Source organism: Thermobia domestica, chromosome 4, assembly GCF_964235325.1.
Source record: "Thermobia domestica chromosome 4, izTheDome1.hap1.1, whole genome shotgun sequence".
Classification (NCBI taxonomy): Eukaryota; Metazoa; Arthropoda; class Insecta; order Zygentoma; family Lepismatidae; genus Thermobia; species Thermobia domestica.
Window position 1 is genome coordinate 9,596,215 of NC_137457.1, and position 26,494 is coordinate 9,622,708.

At 32.4% G+C, this 26,494-nt stretch overlaps 1 protein-coding gene across 1 annotated transcript in view; it reads left to right on the top strand.

Moving 5' to 3' along the window:
* LOC145683627 (uncharacterized) overlaps window positions 1–26,494 on the top strand; it is a 497,638-nt gene that overhangs the window by 295,636 nt on the left and 175,508 nt on the right. Inside the window, exons 68-75 of the mRNA XM_081754963.1 lie at window positions 2,285–2,302; window positions 3,485–3,517; window positions 5,114–5,146; window positions 9,709–9,732; window positions 14,178–14,207; window positions 16,575–16,592; window positions 17,758–17,790; window positions 19,390–19,422. Coding sequence (XP_081611089.1) covers window positions 2,285–2,302; window positions 3,485–3,517; window positions 5,114–5,146; window positions 9,709–9,732; window positions 14,178–14,207; window positions 16,575–16,592; window positions 17,758–17,790; window positions 19,390–19,422 — 222 coding nt within the window. The remainder of the gene's footprint in view (window positions 1–2,284; window positions 2,303–3,484; window positions 3,518–5,113; window positions 5,147–9,708; window positions 9,733–14,177; window positions 14,208–16,574; window positions 16,593–17,757; window positions 17,791–19,389; window positions 19,423–26,494) is intronic.

The following is a 26,494-nucleotide window of genomic DNA, read 5'->3' on the forward strand; positions in this document are numbered from 1 at the left end:
GAAATTCAGTTTCTCATAATTTGAAATTCAGAGTTTGAGTTTAATTATTTGTACGGATAGTCAACCTTCTAACTTATAAACGTAACAAATAGTTTTATAATTGAAAGTATCATATTAAGCAAATATGATAATGTAGAAGATAGAAAAATTACATAAGTACGAATTACCATTTCAAAATTAATCCTCAAATATATTGATTCACAACTTTCTTATAAGATACAATGGCTATATACTGAAAACAATGTTTTTTATCAAGAACTCGGAAAAGAGATAAAGCGCTCTGGAGGGAGGTATACGAAAGGTATATAATGTAGTTAGCATTTTCTTCTAAAACAAAATGGTACTAACTAATATGATCAAATACAAACAAGCTTCATATACTAGCTACATAAAATATATTACTAAATCATGCCATTAGCGCTATTGATGTAATACTTATTAAGGACGCGCGATTTATTAAATATATCGATTGGGGTAAAGATACGGAAGTAACATGCTTTCTTACAAAATAAATTAATATTAATAATACCTATTAAGCAGTACAGAAATACATGTTTTATAATCCTAAGGTACTCACGCAACATTTACTATTGAGGCAGTTGCAGAGGACTTTATATCATAGGCCCGTAGTAAAACTCCCTTTAAAAGGTAGTTGTGGAAACACTTCACAACTATTTTTTGTGCGATTCTCGAACACGCATTTTTGGATAGAGCACATACTAGTTCCTAAGTGAAGTCATGACCCGATCAAGGTAGATCCCATAGTTTTGGAGCTGTGATGTACCTTTAAAGTTTATTTTTTCATAATTTTGGCAGCCTATAACACGTAAACGATGTGATTTTCCTCCTATCTTTATTGGAACTTTTTTGTTTGTTTTACTACCAGGAATCACATCTCTGTTTTTTACACAACGAATTAACCCCCATACAGTATATATATATATATATATATATATATATATATATATATATAGATAGATAGATAGATAGATAGATATAGATAGATAGATAGATCGATATATAGATAGATAGATAGATTACTTTCGCTGTCTCCGCTTCTTCGCGTAATTTATTTCTAGAGGAATTCATTTCCTGGATTGCGTGCTCATTCACCTACACCGTTTCGAATTCAATTATATGGAATCCCTTTGTGCTTTTAGAAGAGGAACGAAAATTTTCCAGAAATATTGTTGGTGCTGGTGGCTACACCACCGCATGACAAGACACTTGCTAATTTTTACATGGTGCATGAGTTTCCAGGTTCAAACCCTAATCACACCAAGTTCACGTTGTGGTAGACAAACACCTGCGTATGGGTTTCCTCGGGATTCTCGCGTTTCTTACTAGTTTCTTCATTCATCCATTGCACTCGTTTCTCATCATCATCGTCTCTTTAGCTTAGCTGGTATAACGTGGACGTAAAACTCAAAAACTACAATAAATTCCGTTTTCATTTTTTGACCTGATAATAGCTGCAGGGGTACAGGATAGGAAACTGTTTATTACTTTCAAGAATCTGAAAGGTTCTTAAAATTTTGATAGAGTTCTGAATACTGTATCTGTTAGAAAAAAACACAGGTGGATAATTTGTATATATATTCCCCTAAACTGTTCTACAAAATTAATCATTTCATCTTCTACAAAAATGAACTACGTTTGTTTTGTCTTGTTAAGTATTAAATCTTGTGTACTTTTGTCTCGGTTATAGCAAACAGCGTGTAATACACGAGATCATTAAATCATATAACGTGACTCAAACAAAGGACTCCCGCAAAGTTCAAATTTGTACCATTGATTTTTCAGTTTTTTTTTTCTTTAAAGACCACATTCCTACTAAAATTGAATGTTGAAAATGTCTGCTATGTGCTAATCATATCAAAATATGTAAAGATGGTAACGATTATATAAATAATTTGCTCCTTCAAGATTGTACACACAATTGTAGTATATTCACTCTGAGAAATTGGAGATTGAGTTTGGAGTGAAGATCACACACAATATATTATGACGTTTAAGCATAAATAATTAGTATTGCAAAAGGAAATTTATATTTTCATAACTTGTCTATCACATAAAGCTATTTCTGGTATCATCAAAAGTAGAACATTCATATTTATCCATTCCCATATCCAAATAATTGAATGCATATGGGAAATTCCTACATGTCCAGCTCTACCAACTCCAAAGGCGAGCTTTGTGGGTTTAACATTTAAAACTATATTTCTATTTTTACATGAACAATACAACTTACAAGATCAGAAAACGTTCATAATTAATTTTCTAGCTTTCAGGAATGATGCTGGTAAGTAGAGAATGCTCTGAACAATTAGTAACATTTTCCTATACACTCTTGCTGATAAAACATTTAATATTTCTTCATACTAATAATGCATATAGCTTTTCATGCGGTGAGGTGAACATAGAGTAAACTTCAATTTTTGCGAAAAGTTGAAAAGCTGTCTTAATAAATGCCAATAGAAATAGAAAACGATTATATAAATCATAATCTTATATAACCGCCTTATTTGGTGACACCAGCCGATATTTACATAAAATGTACTTACAACTTGGCTGTGTCATCACACGTATCGTTGCGCCACATAAACAACCATTACGGAATGGCCGTATAGTGACACACTCAACCTAATATAAAGTAGAATTCGACCTACGTCTACGATATCGAATAAAACGTTGTCTATTACTTTCCACTAACAGGAAAAGTGTTACAAAGTACTTATTGTTGAAGGGCGTTAATAGAAACATCAATACCAAATTTACTTATTTCGGTAGAATGAATTAATACATTACAACCGAGTAAAATTACCTTGGTGTTCTAATCAAAACAAAGAAAAGAAAAGATACCCAGTATGAGTGTAGAGAGAAACATATGATATATACTCATATGTTGATGCTATTTTCAAAAACAAAATCCGATAAGTAAATCTGCTGTGAACGTATAGTTAGTATAGTTGTAAATATTTTATAATAAAGCAAGTTGTATATATATATATATATATATATATATATATATATATATATATATATATATATATAGAACTGAAGAAAACTCAAGAAAACTCATACATATACAGTTTTACCAATATTACATAATACTGTAGAAAGATTAAAATAAATTTCCAACCAATTACCAATAAGAATTATATGAAGATTAACATTGATTTGGATATATATAATGCATTTTCTACATAGTAAACAAATACAACGAAATAGGCAGAATATACATTTCTGTTCTTTTATAATGTTATATATTCCTGTAATCGACCAAATAGTAGATAGTGACTTTCCAGGAATAGTGGATTGAGATTACATAACGTGGAGTATGATATATGATGATAACAAATAGCAAATTCGACCAATGTAAATTGCGAAATTTGAAAATTTACTAAAGAACTTTGTAGTCATCTTGAAACATGATATAACTTTAAAAAATAATCTGATGTGTCAAATGTTTACCTATCCTCAGGAGAGAAGAATGAAACTAAAACCAGGCGAGAAGGTAGGTTTTACACATTTTTTTATGACAGTTGAAGTCAGTTGCTTCTTTACATTCATGACAATTATGTAAATACGAAATTGTAATCTGAAATTTAAATATCTTTATTACTATTTCAGGGTAATTAAAATTTTTGAGTACATAAAGTATTTTTGTTTTAAATATATTATTATATATTTACTCAAACGGCCGTTCTTTTTTTAGACGTGCAGTCATGGCATACAAACTTTGGTTCTGTCAGAAAAGAAGAAGTAGGTTTCTCGCAGGATAAAATCTCTTCTCTCTTGAACTAATGGAGAACATGATAAAATAAGCTTACTTAGAAAACTATAACTGTCCTTATTATCTTTGTTCTCGCAAGAGCAAAGAAGCTACTGAGAAGACAGACGTCAATACTTTGACGCTATGCGCAGCAGTTTAGCAGACAGCAATGGTAGAAGAAGGCTGGGTTGCGGTTAGATCGTATGTTATAAAAACTAAATCGTTTTTAAGTAAAACGACACATGTTAAGTTTTTTCAGACACAAACCTAACAAAAATATTGTGTTCGCTACGCGTAGATACATATTTTGTGAGATATCTATACCGGTTAAACTGTTGCTTACATTTGGTATAATATAAATAAATACACGACTCTGGAGAAAGTATAATATGTAATATATTTTTTCTGTTCTTTTTTCAAAACTTGATTTTTCTAACAGGACTTTTTTTTTACAAAAAACGATCCAGTTAAAAACGAACATTCAAATAAAAACCAAATATATCAAATATGAATTTAATGCAGTAATACGATACCTGAGAGTGAAAAAAATTGGCAGATTCTATTCACCGGGAACTGCGTGGTATTTACGTGAGGAGTGACTGTGTCCTACATGAATGGCAGAGTATATATAAAAATGAACAAACTGAAGTGTAATATGCCAGAAGAAATGGACTCAATCTGTAGTCAGCAATGAAGTCGTACAGACAATTTCCTCGCATGCAACTTGTCACGAAAATCAAATAATTCCTTGCATCAAAACGTTTAGGCAATAACAGTAAGGTTTGCATAGTTGTTAGAGGGTGTTTTCGTTTCCATTCGGTAGATGAGTCTGCAGAAAGAATTTCAAATCTTGTGAAACGTTGTAATAAGTGCCTTATTTTCAATGGTGAATAAGCTGTAAAGTAATGTACTGCCAAATTTAAGTACTGTACAGCAATACATACATTACTGTAATATGTATAAAAGCTATTTTTTCTCCAATTATATGTCATTGGTAACCAAACGAATAGTTTTTTTGAAATACCCTTGTATTAATGGCGGATGTATTTTCATTTTTTTTCAAAAGGAACACTAGCAAATTTACTTAACTTTAATGTTATTATAATACTTTCTATATCTCCTAACCGTTGCTATTTAGTAAATTTCTTAGGGATATATAATATTACTTGTAGTAGTAAAACGTTTTTCGTACGAATAGTGACGACATTCTGATTGAGAAACATATATTCTATTATACAAATTGTAAATTCATGCAGAGTGCTTTCTGAAATACATAAATAGAATAAATTAGGTTGTAGTTAAAATGATCTAAAACTGAAATGATCATATATTCCTTAGGAGAGAAGAACGAAACTAAAAGCAGTCGACGGGGTAAGTCTTAAAGAAATTATTTTATGTCAATTGAAATTAGTTTCATTTTCTTTAAAAAATATGAGGAACATGAAAATATGAAATTAATATACTTTAGGAAAATTGGGTTTCTTGTTATTCAGGGCTAAATTGAAAATATTTGAGTGCATTAAAAAATTGGTTTAAGTACATAGTTATAGGATTATTTATTTGAAGATTTTAGCTTCTATGCATAGTCAAAAACATTCAACCCCTTCTGTCTGTCACAAAGGAGAAAGCGTGTTTTTCACAGAATAAATTCTTTTGTTCTATGTAGCGTTCCTATCCGCTATCGGAAGCAGAGCCTATATCAAGACGTCAACATCTCAAGGATACTGACAACCAAGGAAACTTTGACCTGCCAACACCACCCTTATCTGACTGCAAAAGGATCTACAGGGACAGTAGAAACCTCGCAACAAACTTCGAAGTTGAATACTTTAAACAATAACGAAAAATACACATAAAGCTTTAAAAAATGATCAGAGGAATTTCAAAGAATAGCTTATATTACAAGAAATATACAAAATGTGAAAAGCAAAAATTCAATTCTAATAATAATATTATTTCTTCCCTCTTTTTTCTGATCATGCTGGGACTAATGAGGACGTGAATTTTAATCAAACGTAGTAAGCAAAATAACTATTAACTCAACTGGTCCTATCCAGTAATATTAACTTTCAATCCAAAAATAAACAATTATGACATTAATGTCAAAATTCGATATTTCCACAAAGCTAAATGATCTGGAGCTAGACAGATTAGAAAATTCCTTCGGCAAATCTTAAATTATTCAATGTGAAGACAATTAAAAAAAATGTGGAGGGAAATCTCTAATTTCTAGAACTCCGTATATTAAACTGAGGTTACAACTATAAAAATTAAGAGTCGAAATCATTCAATTACGTCGAATAATATTTCGACAGAAGTGCCCCACCACGATACTCGCCTACAGCAACTATCTATTAATATTTGAATCCCAAAATGAACATCGTCTACTGGGTCAAAGCTATTTTCTTAGAACAATTAACTGCTGAAAAAAGAAACACAACACTAATAATTAATACACACTTAGGGGTCTAACCCATTCACCAAAATAATATCCTGAATTATCAATCAATTTTGGAATCATTAAACGGTCCTGGAGTAGCAAACGGTCCTAACCAGAAATCAGTTGGAAAAGAATTGACAACCAACAAACATATAGACATAACCAAAGAACAACCAAGCTAAATATTCTTAAAGGACAACTCACATTTCATAATCTTCTTACTCTCATTTTACCTTCGTATCCTCTCAAAATTTGGTCTGCGTGTCGACTATGTTATATCAAAACAAGAATAATTTGTGCTAATACAACTATTCTAACTTTCTCAAGTTGACCCTCACTTAGGTCAAAAGGCAAAAATGGAAAACCAATCTTAATAGTCAACTACTTCACTAGTTCAAACATTCATGTTTCAGTATTATCGAGTATCTCGAAACTAAGTCAGGATACTAATAGAGAAACTTACTGACCATTCTTAGGTCTAATTCACCCAGTGGGAATTTTTCTTCAACTGACGAAAAAATCTCCGAACTTGTCATTCCACCTACCCAACGCGGGTAAAATATTATTATCTATGTCTTCAAAACAGGAACATTAATCCCTTGGCAACACAATTGGGCACAAAAAATATACCTCCAAACTTCGGGACATTGAACAATTCATCAATTATACGTTTTCCAGAATGCAGGAAAACTCGTAGCAAAAAACGAAAAAAAATACTTCAAATTGTACACTATTTAAAAAAATCCGGTCTATCCCTACTTTAACTATTTCTGGTTGCGTGCTTGTCATGCACAATTTCACATGCTGTCAAGTTCCAACTTCCAATTATTTTCACACACAGAATTCCTTCATTACTTTTTTTTTAAAAAAATGGAACATTGCACTTCTCGCACTATTTTTCTTGTTTCGTAATACACGCTGTAATTTCAATAACACCAAAGATTATCCAAACTTCAAAGAGCAAATCCAACAGGAACGGAAATTATATCTCATTCACCTGAAACACGAAGCTGCTACGAGGCACACCCGCCTCATACGAGGATTCAGGACTTACAGTTGCTTCGATAGATCAAAGCGCTGTTACCGCTGGAACGAACACCACAAGCAGCGCAAGCGACATTGAATTGCCAATAAACCGAAGAAATTCGCTTCTCTCTCTCCCTCTCCCTCTCTCTCTCTCTCTCTCTCTCTCTCTCTCTCTCTGTGTGTGTGTGTGTGTGTGTGTGTGTGTGTGTGTGTGTGTGTGTTTGTGTGTGTACAAACAGAGAAGACATATAGTCTTCTTTATCTATTTTAAAATAAAGAAGGCATGATCAATGGAAATTATTACAAACTTAGTCTATTATTGAGAATTAATATTACAGAGAATTATATTTTTTTTCCAAAACGTAGCAACGGGAACGTTACACCTATGAAGTAATAGAAAATGTGAGAATATCAGTTTACTTAATAAAGTAATTAGACTTATTAAAGTTTTTATAGATTCCAGTTCTGGTAACATAAAGTATATTAGTTTTTGTCAAATGCAAATTATACATCAGAAACAACGTTACATACATAAGGATCAGAAAAACCTATTACATTATAAGCTTCACTCAATAGAAAAATATAAAACAGTTCTATGCTCAAAGTTTATAATAATATGCAGCAAGTAGATGCACGATATAGTGCTTTATGTCTTTACAAGCTAATTTTTTTATCTATTTTCGTATCGTCATCAAGTGCACTTTCATCTTTTCAACGAAAGAACAGCTGTTTTTATAATAAAGGAGTTTTGCATACTTATTTATTCTTTTAGAAATTTTCTGTTCCATTCTTGTGTAATAATGTAACACTACAAATATGACTCAAGATGAAAAGTAAAGGAGTTCTAGATTTTTCTTTTTATAAAATATAGAAAATATTTTACATTTGAAGTTAAATATACACTAAAACGAAATGAAAATAGTAAATATTTAACGATATTGTCGATCATAATTTGTGTCTCATTCCGCTTTTTTATAATGTAACTTTACTTTGTATAGCCTCAAAAGCTGTCAAATAAGAGTAACAAATGTTCGTATACTCTTTCCATTCTTTTATAGCTTTACACTTAATTTGAAATAAACGGGGAATAACTGAGCCGAAAGAAGTCAATTGTATATAGCGGAAATAGAAACAAATTAATCGAAATATTAATAAGAAAAGTAATCTGGTTTGACATTCATAATACTTGAAGGAGGAAATTTGTAATAGACGAATGTCATGTTATACGATTTGAGAAATTTTGAGAATTTGGGATCGTCGTAAGTTTAGTTAAGTACATCTAGAATCACAAACATATATGAATACTAAACTCTGCATTTACGCTAAGTATATACGTATATTGACTATAGCAAAGAAGAAAATAAATAACTGTCCCTCTTTCACTTAGTGCTGTGGAGACTTTTAGAAAGCAATATAAGTGAAGGTCCAAAAATTTCAATTACCCAGAAATTACAAGGATGATAAATATAATGGAGTGAGTATTACGGAATGAAACAGCATTTGGGCTTATGCAAGAAACAGCCAGGAAGAACGTCAATTTTCTGGCAATGTATGCAGTAGTTCCGTTGAAGGTGAGCCATGAAGGAAGGTTGGTTTGCAGTTAACTCGTATGTTAAAACAGTTGAAACTACGAGATCAAATGGAAACATTTACCAAAAATATGAATGTAATGAAGTTATACAATATCTGAATGCGAAAAACTTTCGGCAGCTGCGATTTATTGTGAACTATGTAGCATTTACAGAAGCAACAGGCGAGTGCAGGTGTCATATGTGAATAGTGTAACGTATTGAAAAATATAGGAACTGATGTGGACGGTGCGGCAAAAAGAAGGTACCAATCAATTCCACGGCAAAGGCAATGAACACGGGCGCAGCTCTTGAGGCACATGAGATACTGGCTACCGACTCACCACTTCAACAATGAAAGTGAACGTCACAGTGCTATTAACGGATGGCTTCATTCCCATGCAGTATGTATCTATGAACAATGCAATTCAGACCTTGCGAAACGTTATGACAAATGCCTTAATTCAAATGGTCCATATATAGAAAGGTAGTGTGCTGTAGTACTTCTCTACTGTACAACAACGCGTTACTTTTCTATAATGTGCAAAAAGAGTCCTGTATCACCAATTCTATGTCATTTATATCAAAACCGATACGTTTTGGAATTGCCCTTGTGCTAGTTGCGAATATGTTCTTAATGAAACACCATCAAATTAAATTCTAATTGTGTTGTTACAAAGATTTTCAATATGTCCGAATCGTTATTTTTTAATAAACGTCTTATGGCTATACAATGATATCTATATATTACAAAGAGTTAAAATGTCGTATTTTATTTCATTATACTCAGCTTATTTATTATTAAAATGTATCCCTGACATTATTTTATAACTGCAAAAAATCATATTGTGATTAAATGAAGCTGAATATTAAAGAATTATATTTCATTTTCTTAATAGGTCGTTACAGTTCAGACTTCTACCGTAAGTTATATGTTTTAAATTACATTTATATAAACATATATTGAATATTTGAGTGTAATTTATTAATATATGGTATGTTTGTATTTTTGTACTAATAAACTAATTTGTAGAATGTACAAGTTTAAACAAAATATGCTATACTTGTACCTAACGCAGCAGCAATATTTTGCATCAACTACTAATATTATAAATAGAACATCTATCTTACGAAAAACTACGTCTTGTTCATTTCGATTTCAAGAAAAGTATTAGGACGTGCTTACTACTTAACCCTTATACATAGTGTGAAGGTCAAATTGACCTCCAACCTATTTTCTTCTTGTGGTACTAAATTAAGCCTTTCAACTTCTAGTTTGTAATTTAGGGAGAACATTCATTTTCTGATTATTTTAGGATAAGGGGAGCGTGTAGGTCGTTTTTAATATTTGTAATCTCACCCCCATTTTATATCGGATATCGGAACTTTATACTTGCATGATTTGTACGAATATGAGGCATTATTTCGAAAGGTATATGACAGTCTTACTACAGTAAGAATATTGAAGAAGATGATGAAGGGGAAGAAAATTCAGGTTTGGTTTCTAGATTCCGCTGTGGTCATTCGTGCAGTAAAGGTCAATGTCTATCATATATGATTCACAATTTATAGTGTTGGCTTGGGAGACACGAGTTCGATTCCCAGTGGGATCTAAAGTGGTTCGGATTCCACGTTAATCAGTAGTTCTCGTCTCATATAGACTCTCTGCTGAAAAGGACGTTAAACTCAAAATCAACTCAACTAAATGCTTAGAGTAGTAGCTTTTAAAGCGTTTATCTTTATAAAATGAGTGGTCATACATAGATGGAAATAATGCACAAACTTTTACATGATACTGAAGATGACTGTAGTGATTCAGAGGACGTGGCACAGGAAATTGATTCAGATTATTGCAACTGGAGTGATGGTTCTGATAAAGCATCAAGTTGTGGAACTGACACAGATAACGATACATTCCTTTTCTCTTGGATTCCAAGGTGGAATGCAAATACACAAGTTAAATATTCCATATCAAAAGACGGTACAGTTTTATACAAACGAGCTCCCCAAGACTTCAAAATGTGATGAAGAGGGTCATAGGATCAAGTAGAAACGTTGCTGCTTCGTCACCGAAATATGCATTGGATATATTCATTACTTCTGAGCTTTTCCACGAGGTAATAATTTGTACAAATTTTGAAGGTAAAGTGTTGTAGTAAATTAGAAAATATATATATAGCTGTAAAGAAATTGATGCCTTTGAACTATGTGCCTTTATAAGTTCTCTTTTGATTGTCGTTCTTGAGAAAAACCAGGACTAACTTGTAAAAGAAATATTTTTTGATGCACATTCAAACCCAATAACCCAAAATATAGTGTAATAACGTCCGAAAACCGATTCCTGAATATAAGCTTTATGGTTTTATGATACATTCGTAGAACTCAAACCATCGTTTTGGCAAAATCAGTCTTGTGTGGGATGTACTTGTAGTCGCCCAGAGTGTCGGATCGCTGTTCTGGTACCATTTATTTATAAACGTCTAGTCGTGATAATTCTTCAGTTGTCCTCCTTGGTCCTGCCAAAGAGTGTTCTCCTGAAACCTGGACTTACTTGGATAGAGCGTTCAAGGGACTCTCGAAGAAGGGATTACAAAATTGTTCCCATATTGCTCGTCTGTCTCACTGATGAGATGAGCATTAGGCGCCGAGAGATTTGGATGTTTAATCTCGGAAACCTCCCGGACTATCAGACTGTCACTCAGACCATAACGCACATAAACATCACTCACACACACACAACAAAAACACACTGGGTCAAATGACGTTTGTACTTATTTATCAGAATACTATTAGAAATAAAAATAACGAAGAGAAATGGTCACAACACTTAACACTGATTATGTATAATTATTTGCTTTATTAAAAATGCACATTACTTTTTCACTTCACTGTAGACTTTTATCACTTTGATAAATATACACAGATGATTATAATTGAGATTTTACTATCAATGCTTTTCTTACACCATTGACGCACTTGGTGGATTAGCACTGGGGGAAGCGTCGCCTGTATAATAACACGTACTAATCTAGTTGCTGCTCCAAACAGTCCGGAAGAGTAGACACCAGTCTTCAACGAAATTACTTACTCCTCAAAGTGGAATGCTAATGTTGGAAGGGGAGTTTATAATTTTATCGCACTAGGTATATGAACCTGGGACATATTGATTGGCGCTAGCCAACGTCTTTCACCGGCTAATAGCTTATGCCATTTATTACAATATTATACCTCATGCTCGACACAACGTGCGTGGTTGCTGGCTCGAAACATGCAGAAACATTCACTCAAGAGAACCCAAGAGGTTTGAGATACAACTGCATTGGCAGATTAGCCAATGTTGGCAGTTCATTCTTAAAAGCACTCAGATTAAATCACCTGTATGTACATGCAAAAAAGAAAATAAAAAAGTTGACGTTAATATTAGTCCAGTGGCCACGACGCACGAGACATTGCGATAACTCGACTGTGAGAATGTTTAGAGAACAAACTGGTAAAGTGATGTGGCTGGCGACGATCAGACGCTTCTGAACATGGTCTACTCTGATCTGCTCTAATCTACTGCAATATTTCCATAACCGAATAAAGAAAGCACTTACTTCAGTTCCAAATAACCCGAGAATACAGACTATGCATATTAATAAGTCAGGGAGAAACACTATGAAGCTTCGTCTCTGCTGAAACGTTCCCACCACAAAGCAAAGTTTTTCAATATATATACATATGAAAAAACAATGAAAGACTTCCTTGTCCAGTTGCGTGGGAAAGAAAAACAGTTCGCGTCGAATTAAAAACTTACTTGCTTCGCAGAATACACTACAAAACAAAAAAATCACCGTCTTTACGAAATATACAGGGAGTCCACAAAAATATTTCTATAACCTGGTGGCGGTTATATACCCATAAAAAATCTACAAGGACTATAGTACCGGAGCTGAATATTACAATTGATGAGTAATTGTTGTTGTACAGAGTTAGATGTGAATTCGTTCAATATATATCACAAACGCCTGGAAAATACAGTATTAAAATATTCTGACAATATTGTTCTAACTCTGGATATATTTGTAAAGGAATTGTGTACACACGAAGACAACCAGCGCTAATGCCAAAAAGAATGTGATCCAATAATTTTGTCATGAAAATTAGTTGTAGCTTGAAGTCTCGACTAGGTCGAAGAGAAACAACGGATAATTAGTTCACAAGTTTGACTAAGAAGTTAATATTTAGTAATATTTCTCCAGTGAGCACAATGAGAAAACACAGAAAGGAATTGCCTTCTATCATGTTGGCAAGTAAATCCTGTGAAAAAGTTTTCTCTCAATTTGCATTTTCCCATGACTTGGGAATGGTAAGGTATGTTTCTCAAGAAATAGAAGTGTGATACTTTTAATGTCGTTGCATCGTAATCCCACGATTGATTCAGAAAGTGGGAAACGAAAGCCTAAATATCTAAAACAAAACAATGAAATCAGGTGCTGATACAACTGTAATCTAACTGGGTATTTGCACCAAAAAGACCTATCAGTAAAAATAAGGATAAAACTGTGTTCGATTTGTTTACATTCAAGGGATAAGAGGACTTGGACAATGTATTTCAAATGGCATGAGTACGTTTGCTCGATTCATACTCGCTCACTGTATCAAAACTGTGTGTTGCCGCAACAAATCTAAAAGTGACATTCAAACGGCGCGTTTTCTAGAAAATGTAACGTGCAATTTGAGGGAAGTTTCTTGGTTCACAAAATATACCCTTATGCAAAAGTATCTTTTATAGCACAATTTTAAGAACAATTTTGGAGCTACTTTTTTATATTTTCAGCCAAAAAAACCATATTCAATATGCACACTATACCCCTAATAAGTTAAATCCAATTGTCTTCAAGAATGTGATGTTTCCGTTTTCAAATAATTAATAAAGTAAAAAACAAAATGGAATCCCTTGTACCAAAACAGAAACTAGTTAACAGTGTTTAAAACACAATCTAAAACACTCATATGTAGCTGGACCCGTTATTTTCTGAGGGTATTCAGTAAACATAATAGAAGAACATATTGACACCAAAGGGTACACACGTATCAACAATTGGAAGTGTGTCAAGAAGTTTAATCTCTTTGAGTGCTTTATGTCAAATACAATAACAGATTATAAATGTTGCTTTCTTATAAATAAATATTAAAATGCACAATGCAACATCTAACATCCACTTACATAAGGCATGCAGTTAGTTACTTATTTAAACATAGACTCTTCTTATTTCTTAATCTTTAACTCTCTTAATCTCAATAACATTTTAATACTATGTTTATCTTAATAATGTCTATACCATAAAAGATTAAGATCGCTTTAGTCCTTAATTATCTGTTACAGCGTACGATGACTATGATTATCGCAGAAGATGTAAGTATATTTTATATATTTATTCCTTTATTGATAAAATGTTGAGAGTATCATATAAGTAGGAGCAAAGAAAGAAAAACAATGTTGACTTTTCCTTCAGAAATTTTGGATTAAAGTTTCAAGATTATAATAAGTATTGGATATGAAATTCAGTTTCTCATAATTTGAAATTCAGAGTTTGAGTTTAATTATTTGTACGGATAGTCAACCTTCTAACTTATAAACGTAACAAATAGTTTTATAATTGAAAGTATCATATTAAGCAAATATGATAATGTAGAAGATAGAAAAATTACATAAGTACGAATTACCATTTCAAAATTAATCCTCAAATATATTGATTCACAACTTTCTTATAAGATACAATGGCTATATACTGAAAACAATGTTTTTTATCAAGAACTCGGAAAAGAGATAAAACGCTCTGGAGGGAGGTATACGATAGGTATATAATGTAGTTAGCATTTTCTTCTAAAACAAAATGGTACTAACTAATATGATCAAATACAAACAAGCTTCATATACTAGCTACATAAAATTTATTACTAAATCATGCCATTAGCGCTATTGATGCAATACATATAAAGGATGCACGATTTATTAAATACATCGATTGGGGTAAAGATACGGAAGTAACATGCTTTCTTACAAAATAAATTAATATTAATAATACCTATTAAGCAGTACAGAAATACATGTTTTATAATCCTAAGGTACTCACGCAACGTTTACTATTGAGGTAGTTGGAGAGTACTTTATATCATAGGCCCGTAGTAAAATCTCCCTTTAAAAAAATAGTTGTGGAAACACTTCACAACTATTTTTTGTGCGATTCTCGAACACGCATTTTTGGATAGAGCACATACTAGTTCCTAAGTGAAGTCATGACCCAACCAAGGTAGATTACATAGTTTTGGAGCTGTGATGTACCTTTAAAGTTTATTTTTTCATAATTTTGGCAGCCTATAACACGTAAACGATGTGATTTTCGTCCTATCTTTATTGGAACTTTTTGTTGGTTTTACTACCAGGAATCACTTCTCTGTTTTTTGCACAACGAATTAAGCCCCGTACAGTATATATATATATATATATATATATATATATATATATATATATATATATATATATAAAGATTACTTTCGCTGTCTCCCCTTCTTCGCGTAATTTATTTCTAGAGGAATTCATTCCCTGGATTGCGTGCTCATTCACCTACACCGTTTCGAATTCAATTATATCGAAACCCTTATACTGCCTTTAGAAGAGGAAAGAAAATTTTCTAGAAATATCGTTGGTGCTGGTGGCTACACCACCGCATGACAAGACACTTGCTCATTTTTACATGGTGCATGAGTTCCCATGTTCAAACCCTGATCAAACCAAGTTTACGTTGTGGTAGACAAACACCATGCGTATGGGTTTCCTCGGGATTCTCGCGTTTCTTACTACTTTCTTCATTCATCCATTGCACTCGTTTCTCACCATCATCGTCTCTTTAGCTTAGCCGACATAACGTGGACGTAAAACATTAAATTTCGTTTTCAATTTTCACCTGATAATAGCTGCAGAGGTACAGATTATAAAACTGTTTATTACTTTCAAGAATCTGAAAGGTTCTTAAAATTTTGATAGAGTTCTGAATACTGTAACTGTTAGAAAAAATACAGACGGATAATTTCTATATATATTCCCCTAAACTGTTCTACAAAATTAACAATTTCATCTTCTACAAAAATGAACTACGTTTGTTTTGTCTTGTTAAGTATTAAATCTTGTGTACGCGTGTCTCGGTTATAGCAAAAAGCGTGTAATACACGAGATCATTAAATCATATAACGTGACTCAAACAAAGGACTCCCGCAAAGTTCAAATTTGTACCATTGAATTTTCGTTTTTTTTTTTAATTTACAGACTATATGCCTACTAAAATTAAATGTTGAAAATGTCTGCTATATGCTAATCATATCAAAATATGTAAAGAAGGTAACGATTATATAAATAATTTGCTCCTTCAAAATTGTACACACAATTGTAGTATATTCACTCTGAGAAATTGGGGATTGAGTTTGGAGTGAAGATCACACGCAATATATTATGACGGGTAAGCATAAATAATTAGGATTGCAAAAGGAAATTTATATTTTCATAACTTGTATGTCACATAAAGCTATCTCTGGTATCATCAAAAGTAGAACATTCATCTTTATTCATTCCCATATCCAAATAATTCAATGCATATGTGAAATTCCTACATGTCCAGCTCTACCAACTCCAAAGGCGAGATTTGTGCGTCTAACATTTAAAACATTATTTCTATTTTTACATATAACTTACAAGATCAGAAAACTTTCATAATTAATTTTCTAGCTTTCAGGAATGATGCTGGTAAGTAGAGAATGCTCTGAAAAATTAGTAACATTTTCCTATACACCCTTGCTGATAAAACATTTAATATTTCTTCACACTAATAATGCATATAGTTTTTCATGCGGTGAGGTAAACATACAGTAAAAATCAATTTTTGCGAAAAGCTGAAAAGCTGTCTTAATAAATGCCAATAGAAATAGAAAACGATTATATAAATCATAATCTTGGATAACCGCCTTATATGGTGCCACCAGCCGATATTTACAAAAAATGTACTTACAACTTGGTTGTGTTATCACACGCATCGTCGTGCCACATAAATAATTATTACGGAATGGCCGTATAGTGACACACTCAACCTAATATAAAGTAGAATTCGACCTACGTCTACGATATCGAATAAAACACTGTTTATTACTTTCCACTAACAGGAAAAGTGTTACAAAGTACTTATTGTTGAAGGGCGTTAATAGAAACATCAATACCAAATTTTCTTATTTCGGTAGAATGAATTAATACATTACAAATGAGTAAAATTACCTTGGTGTTCTAATTAAATCAAATAACGGAAAAGATACCCAGTATGAATGAAGAGAGAAACATATGATATATACTCATATCTTGATGCTATTTTCAAAAAAAAAAAAAATCCGATAAGTAAATCTGTTGTGAACGTATAGTGTAGTTGTAAATATTTTATAATAAAGCAAGTTGTCTTCTTTCAATGAAAATATATATATATATATATATATATATATATATATATATATATATATATATATATATATATATATATATACAGTTGTACCAATATTACATAATACTGTAGAAAGAGTAAAATAAATTTCCAAACAGTTAACAATAAGCATTATCTGAAGCTTAGCATTGATTTGGATATATATATAATGCATTTTCTACATAGTAAACAAATATTGCAAAATTTCTGTTGTTTTATAATGTTATATATTCCTGTAATAGACCAGATAGTAAGTAGTGATTTTCCGGGAATAGTGGATTCAAATTACATAACGTGGAGTATGATATATGATAATAACAAATAGCAAATTCGACCAATGTACATTGGGAAGTTTGTAGATTTACTAAAGAAGTTTGTAGTCATCTTAAAACATGATATAAGTTTAAAAAAATAATCTGAAGTGTCAAATGTTTACCTATCCCTTAGGAGAGAAGAATGAAACTAAAACCAAGCCACAAGGTAGGTTTTACACAAAAAAATTTTATGACAGTTGAAATCAGTTGCTTCTTTACATTCATGACAATTATGTAAATTCGAAATTGTAATCTGAAATTCAAATATCTTTATTACTATTTCAGTGTAATTAAAACTTTTGAGTACATATTTTTTTTAAAATATATTATCATATATTTACTCAAACGGCCGTTCTTTTTTTTAGACTTGCAGTCCTGGCATACAAACTTTGGTTCTATCAGAAAAGAAGAAGTACGTTTCTTCCAGGATAAAATCTCTTGACCGTTGAACTAATGGAGGACTTTATAAAATAAGCTTACATAGAAAACTATAACTGTCCTTATTATCTTTGTTCTCGCAAGAGCAAAAAAACTACTGAGAAGACAGACGTAAATCCTTTGACGCTATGCGCAGCAGTTTAGCAGACAGTCAGCAATGGAGGAAGAAGGCTGGGTTGCGATTAGATCGTATGTTATAAAAACTAAATCATTTTTAAGTAAAACGACACATGTTAAGTTTTGTCAGACAAAAACCTAACAAAAATATTGTGTTTGCTACGCGTAGATACATATTTTGTGAGATATCTATACCTGTTAAACTGTTGCTTACATTTAGTATAATATAAATAAATACACGATTCTGGAGAAAGTATAGTATGTGATATATTTTTTCTGTTCTTTTTTCAAAACTTGATTTTTCTAACTGGACTTTTTTTTTTTACAAAAAACGATCCAATTAAAAACGAACATTCAAATAAAAATCAAATATATCAAATATGAATTTAATGCAGTAATACGATACCTGAGAGCGAAAAAAATTGGCAGATTCTATTCACCGGGAACTGCGTGGTATTTACGTGATGAGTGAAGGTGTCCTACATGAATGGCATACCATATATAAAAATGATCAAACTGAAGTGTAAAATGCCAGAAGAAATGGACACAATCTGTAGTCAGCAATGAAGTCGTACAGACAATTTCCTCGCATGCAACTTGTCACGATAATCAAATAATTCCTTGCATCAAAACGTTTAGGCAATAACAGTATGGTTTACATGGTTGTTAGAGGGTGTTTTCGTTTCCAGCCGGGAGATGTGTCTGCAGAAAGAATTTCAAATCTTGTGAAACGTTGTAACAAGTGCCTTAGTTTGAATGGTGAATAAGCTGTAAAGTAATGTACTGTCAAATTTAAGTACTGTACAGTAATACATTACATTTCTGTAATATGTATAAAAACTATTTTTCCTCCAATTACATGCCATTGATAACCAAACGAATAGTTTTTTGAATTGCCCTTTTATTAACGGCGGATGTATTTTCATTTCTTAAAAAAGGAACACTAGCAAATCTACTTAACTTTAATGTTATTATAATACTTTTTATATCTCCTAACCGTTGCTATTTAGTAAATTTCTTATGGATATATAATATTACCTGTAGTAGTAAAACGTTTTTCGTACGAATAGTGACTACATTCTCATTGAGAAACATATGTTCTATTATACAAATTGTAAATTCATGCAGAGTGCGTTCTGAAATGCATAAATATAATAAATTAGATTGTAGGTAAAATTATCTAAAACTGAAATGATCATATATCCCTTAGGAGAGAAGAACGAAACTAAAAGCAGTCGACGGGGTAAGTCTTAAAGAAATTATTTTATGTCAATTGAAATTAGTTTCATTTTCTTTAAAAAATATGAGAAATATTAAAATATGAAATTAATATACTTTAAGAAAATTGGGTTTCTTGTTATTCAGGTGTTAATTAAAATATTTGAGTGCATTAAAAAATTGGTTTAAGTACATAGTTATAGTATTATTTAATTGGAGATTTTAGCTTCTATGCATAGTCAAAAACATGCAACCCCTTGTGTCTGTCACAAAGCAGAAAGCGTGTTTCCCACAGAATAAACTCTTGTTCTATGTAGCGTTCCTCTCCGCTATCAGAAGCAGAGCCTATATCAAGACGTCAACATCTCAACGATACTGACACCGAAGGAAACGTTGCCTGTCAACACCACCCTTATCTGACTGCAGAAGGATCTACAGGGACAGGCGAAACCTAGCAACAGACTTCGAAGTTGCTTGATTGATAATTGAGCTAAGACCAAGACATAATACTCTAACCAATAACGAAAAATACACATAAAGCTTCAAAAAATGATCGGAGGAATTTCAAAGGATAGCTTATATTACAAGAAAAATACAACAATGTGCAAAGCAAAAATTCAATACTAATAATAATATTATTTCTTCCCTCTTTTTTCTGATTATGCTGGAGACTAATGAGGACGTGAATTTTAATCAAACGTAGTAAGCAAAATTAATATTAACTCAACTTGTCCTATCCATTAATATTAACTTTCAATCCAAAAATAAACAATTATGACATTAATGTCAAAATTCGATATTTCCACAAAGCTAAATCTTAAATCATTCAATGTGAAGACAATTCAAAAAATATGGAGGGGAATCTCTAATTTCTAGAACTCCGTACATTAAACAGAGGTTACAACTATAAGAATTAACAGTCCAAATCATTCAATTTCGTCGAATAATAGTTTAGCAGAAGTGCCCCACCATGATACTCGCCTACAGCAACTATCTATTAATATTTGAATCCCAAAATGAACATCGTCTACTGGGTCAAAGCTATTTTCTTAGAACAATTAACTGCTGAAAACAGAAATACAACACTAATAATTATTACACACATAGGGGTTTAAACCATTCACCAAAATAATATCCTAAATTATCAATCAATTTTGGAATCATTAAATGGTCCTGGAGTAGCAAACGGTCCTAATCAAAAATCAGTTGGAAAAGAATTGACAACCAACAAACATATAGACATAGCCAAAGAACAACCAAACTAAATATTCTTAAAGGACAACTCATATTTCATAACCTTCTTACTCTCATTTTCCCTTCGTATCCTCTCAAAATTTGGTCTGCGTGTCGACTACGTTATATCAAAACAAGAAGAATTTGTGAAAATACAACTATTCTAACTTTCTCAAGTTGACCCTCACTTAGGTCAAAAAGGCAAAATTGGGAAACCAATCTTAATAGTCAACTACTTCACTAGTTCAAACATTCATGTTTCAGTATTATCGAGTATCTCGAAACTAAGTCAGGATACTAATAGAGAAACTTACTGACCAATCTTATGTCTAATTCACCCAGTGGGAATTTTTCTTCAACTGATGAAAAAATCTCCCAACTTTTCATTGCACCTCTCCAACGCGGGTAAAATACTATTATCTATGTCTTCAAAACAGGAACATTAATCCCTTGGGAACACTATTGGGCACAAAAAATATACCTCCAAACTTAGGAACATTAAACCATTCATCAAATATACGTTTTCCAGAATGAAGGAAATCTTGCAGCAAAAAACGAAAACAATACTTCAAATTTTACACTATTTAAAGATACCCGGTCTATCCCTAATAGTCTGGTCTCTTAACAACAAAAAAGGCTCGGATCGTGACAGACCGGACACAAGTATGAAACTTGGCAGACTGAAAGTACTTCGGTATTCAATTCGTTTTAGGGTCGGGTGCCAAAATTTTCTGGCCGCCATTTTGAAATATACCGCCATATTGGATTTTATGTAATGTTCTCTTAAAAGATCATTATCTCGGTAACCAATGGACCGATTTTGATTATTCTTTTCTAAATTATAAGTTAAGCCCGAGTGTGATCGATTATAACAGTAATGAAGACAAGGAAATATGATAAAAACGAGAAAATTAGAAATATTTAAGATTTTATAAAACATATTTACATATGAATGAATGTTCCTCCAAAATGGTCCATTTTATGAAAGCATGTACCCTATAACATTTGAAAGAACATATAAAGAGCTTCAATTTGCTGTATAATACGTGAAAATGCAATGAAAAATAACCTAAATATAGTTCAATTAAGAAATCAGTACAATAGAATACAAAGAGTGTGCAGAGAGTCAACTAGACGAATATTGATGTTATGTGATAACAAGCGTGCTCGGAACCTGGCAAATTAATATTTTTCTCCACTTTTGTAAATTGTTATTCAATTCAATATTATTTACATTATTGCTATTGCTATTAAATGAACATTATACTGTTCATATAAATTATATTATGTAAGACACTAAAAAGCCACATCATAAATACGTCTTTGCAAATATGTCGATTTTTAAATTTAACTCTTTCAAACATAATAAATAGCTACTGAAAAACTGAATATTCCATATCAAAATGCTAACAAAGTGACAAAAATTGATAACATCCAATCGCCTATTCCATAAAGAAAAAATACTTCTTAGTCACATTGCTGTTCATCACAGGAGCTTCCGCAGCAGCAAAGATCTGTATATTGAACACCATTCGTTGAACATACGCACTGTTTTGAGCAAAGAGGAAGAGCTTTGCAGCCATACTTTAGCAATTCTCTTGAACTTTTAGAAACTTCTGGTTTGGTCATCCATAAGGGCTTCCACGATCCACCTTCTTTCACCCAGCCGAAGTTTTCTGGACTTGAAAATATTCAGTAGTTCAGACTTGTTTGACGACAGTAAAAGTTTCTCGTGATCAATGATGATAGCCAACTACGATTTTCATGAGAAAAAAGTCTTGCAGATCACCCTCACGCGGTTTGCATGACATATACAGCCCACTGAATAAACTGTAATCATTTCTCAATTCATTTACCTTAAGTTTTCTCAAGAAAAAAACTATTCCTTTTTATAGGAGACTAAATTGGCTTGCTTCGTTTTACAAACACTGAGTCAACAAACTCTTCATATTGGTTTTTACCAATCACTTTTATTTCTGCAACAGTTTCTGAAGATCCTGTAAGGCATACGCATGTGATGATAGATTCATTACCTGTTACGTATCTAAAATAGGATTTCCTGCAGCAGAAATTGTGTCATGCAATGTTTGACAAAGATTCTTAAAACTTACATCACTTCCAACATAATTTTCGTTAATTATTTCCTCAATGTGTGCAGCATCTTCAAATTCTTTTGTGGGTCTGCATAACTCAGGAGCAGTGAGCACCCATCATTGAAAAGCACGTTGATTTTTAGTTAATGGCTTCACGGGAGTCTTTAACACTTCTGTTATTTTGGTCGAACGGCATGAAACAAAACTTTTGGTTAGTCTTTGAAAACACCCAGTTCTCTTAAATTCTGCCTTTCCTTCATTTGAACTCTTCATGTCCCTGAGGTGCACATATAGAGGCAGAAGACGCTCCAACACAGTTACATATAATAGGAAGTTACTTTGTCGGTGAGCTCTAACAAATATCAAAATTAGAAGTTCCAATTCCAGTAGAAGATCCCAATATGAAAACATAGATCTTTTCCATATCATTCTTTTCCGCCACTGTTGGAATTCTTGTTTACAGTCTCTGGACTCTTGTTCTGTATGAAACTCTGTCATTTGAAGAAAACCTAGAACTACAGCTGGTTTCTGCTGTGCTCTTCTGGTTCTGGTTAGGTGTGAGCAGTCCAGGAATGAATCAGCTGACTCTGAACCTGCTACTCCGGCCTCAGCTAAGGGCGATGTCCATCCAGTATTATTTAGTATGTGGCCTAGCACTCTTCAAAGGGCCATTTCTATTTGTAGCCCACCAAACATAACGATAGAATTTCTCCATAGTATGAATCGGACCATCTCCACTTTATTTGTTTTGCTATTGCAAAAAGAGATTGGTCAAGGAAAATAACCTGCATTTGATTAGGATTACATCGATCAGTAATTTTCTTTATGATAGACATACCATGCTTCACCATTGAAAGAGACTCCGCTTTTCAGTAAAAATTGACAACATGACGTTGGTACCTTTAGTAGAACGTACACTTCCTAATTGAGTCAAATGATACTCTGCCCACAAGCATTTATTTTCACCTAGCGGAGAATTTCTTTCAATCCACCGCCTCTCTGTTTAAAGTGCTTCCTCGCGCCCTGGCCGTATTTGTTCTTGTAACGTGCTCTCGTTATAAATCGCAAGCTCGTTCGTGGAGACTCTAGCTATTTTAATATAGACTAGGACACGTTTCACGTAAAAATTTAAATTGGTCTATATACGTACCTTTAGTAATAATCATCAATGGTAAGACGACTCCAGAGTATTGAAAGTTATTCAACAAATACAGGGCAACCATAAATTTAGGCAAAAGTACATTTGCGAAATAATAAGATATTTAAGTTCTTTTTACTAATAACTTTATAAACGTCTTCAAAATATATTCCAAAAGAAGATACGAAAAGTTTCTCAATACACACATTTAACAAGAACTGTAGACTGTTCCATTTAAACAATCACTTGGCATAATTCATAATCGAACATTAATGTTTTAAATACTACACTAGTTCCGAAATAATTCACTTGTTACTTTTAATATTACTTCTTTTAGTCAGTACAGATGATTTCTTCAAAACATATATATAATTCAAAAAACAAACTCACCTTAATCATGTTATACCAAGGCGATTGTAATATGTGCACTCATATACGCCCTGATCAAAGACCACCGGCTAATCTTGGACAATAACTTCTCACTATAATATCACTATTAAATATAATTCTTTTAATAAATAACGAAATGCAACTCACTTCAACTTCAAAAATACTTCTTTCCTATATATATATTGCAAATGTAATGCTATTTTACTTTTCGAGTAGCCCATCTAACTTTCGCAAACGAGTTTATACACTTTTTCAACTTCTGGAATTCCAACTCTCCACTTTAGTCATTTTAGTCTGAATGACCTCAACGTCACCCAGAGGGCTAGAGCAAGAACAAGTAGTTCCCAATATTGCCAGATATGGCGCTTTAAAATCGCATATCTGGTTGCATAGCCGTTTCAATAGAAATAGGAAAGAAAAAAAATTCGGAACGTCAATACGGTACACATATCACTCACCCCACATAAAAAGTTGACAAACTTTTTAAATACCCGATCATTTTACAAATACCGTATTGAAAGTTATGAATAGAAAATTTATCGTCAGTTTTACACGTCATGTTGAATTAGTATCTATAACTACCTTTCTACCCCAAACCTACTAACTACCACCACATACCAGCAACTCTCATTAATCCAAAAGAAAAAGATAACAAAACTAAAGAAAACAAAACTATCCCCCAAAATCATTCTCACACCGACTCATCCTTCTACTTACACTATCCAAGTTAGTAAATTTGAGTCCAAGGTCGGACTATTCATAACCTTTACAAAATATTATAATTTTCAATTTATAATATGTATTATAAATTACTCTTAATCTTAATATCAATTAGGCGAGTTTTTTTTTTTTTGAAACATTTCATATTCTAAAAATATAAATTTACAGATACATACTTGTGTGTCTTCAGTATATATAATTACATATTTACATCGCTGATATCTCAGGTTTTCGACTTGTCTCCAGGGCGATGCTCCATCAAAAATCCAATTGACGTTTACAATCCAGTCAAATTTGCGTTCTATTACATACATTTAATTACAATCCTCTAAATCCGCGTACATTAAAATGTATACATTTTCTTTATATTAATCCCAGGCCTGGAATTATTAAAAAATTTATATTAAAATTCACATATAATTATCACACACACATATATATATAAATAGATAATTCTCCCGAAATTGTAATCATATAATTATAGCTTAATGATACTAATTAATAGGACTTAATTTAGTTGAATCATACATTCAATGACTAGAGTTTAATATACATATATATTCAATTTCCTACAATTCTTCTACCGTCTCTGAACAGTTTAATCATGTCAATATGAACCTTACGTACATCATTGTTGTTATCTACCGCTCGCACCTGAACAGTATTCCTTCCCAACCAGCGCTCAATAAAAAATGGCCCCAGCCATTTTGGGCATAATGACTTAGTTCTTTTATCTTTCAAAGATGATTGAAATTGAGCTTTAATCAATATCTTATTTCCTACTTCATATGTATTAGGAAGTCTTCTTTTATCATACAATTTTTTCTTTCTTTGCCATGCCCTCTCCATATTTTCTAAGGCTGTCTTCCATATTTGAGGATCTTTAGTATAAATTTCCTCCAACCTTACATTCCACCGTATATCTAAAGGATCACACAGATTGTATGTAAAAACCATTTCCATGGGACTACATTTTGTATCTTCGTGTATAGCTGAATTAATAGAAAATTCTATTTCCCATAATCCACTATCCCATTTACTCTGTTTATTATTGAAGTAAATTCTTAACGAATTTTTAATAGTCGAGACATATCTCTCACTCGGATTCGAAGCAGCGTGATAGGGGGCAATTCTAATGTCCCTTATCCCATTTCCATAAAGGAAATCCCTAAATTTTGCAGAAGTAAACACTGAATGATTATCATGCGCTACTGAATAACAAAATCCGTTCCTACACACTAACTTATACAATTTATTAATAATACACTGACTCGACAAAACTTTGATGGGTTCTAGAAAAATTCTTTTGGAAAAAGAATCAACTATTATCAAACAATAACGTCCCGAACGACTCTCTACCATTGGTCCCAAAAGGTCCATTTGCCAACAACCATTAACCATTTTTTCATATTGAGATACTAACTGTCCCTGGGGTTTCACGTTAGAACTTTTATTTAATTGACACTCTCTGCAAGTAGATACAAAATCCCTTATTTGTTGGACCATTCCCGGCCATGTAAAGC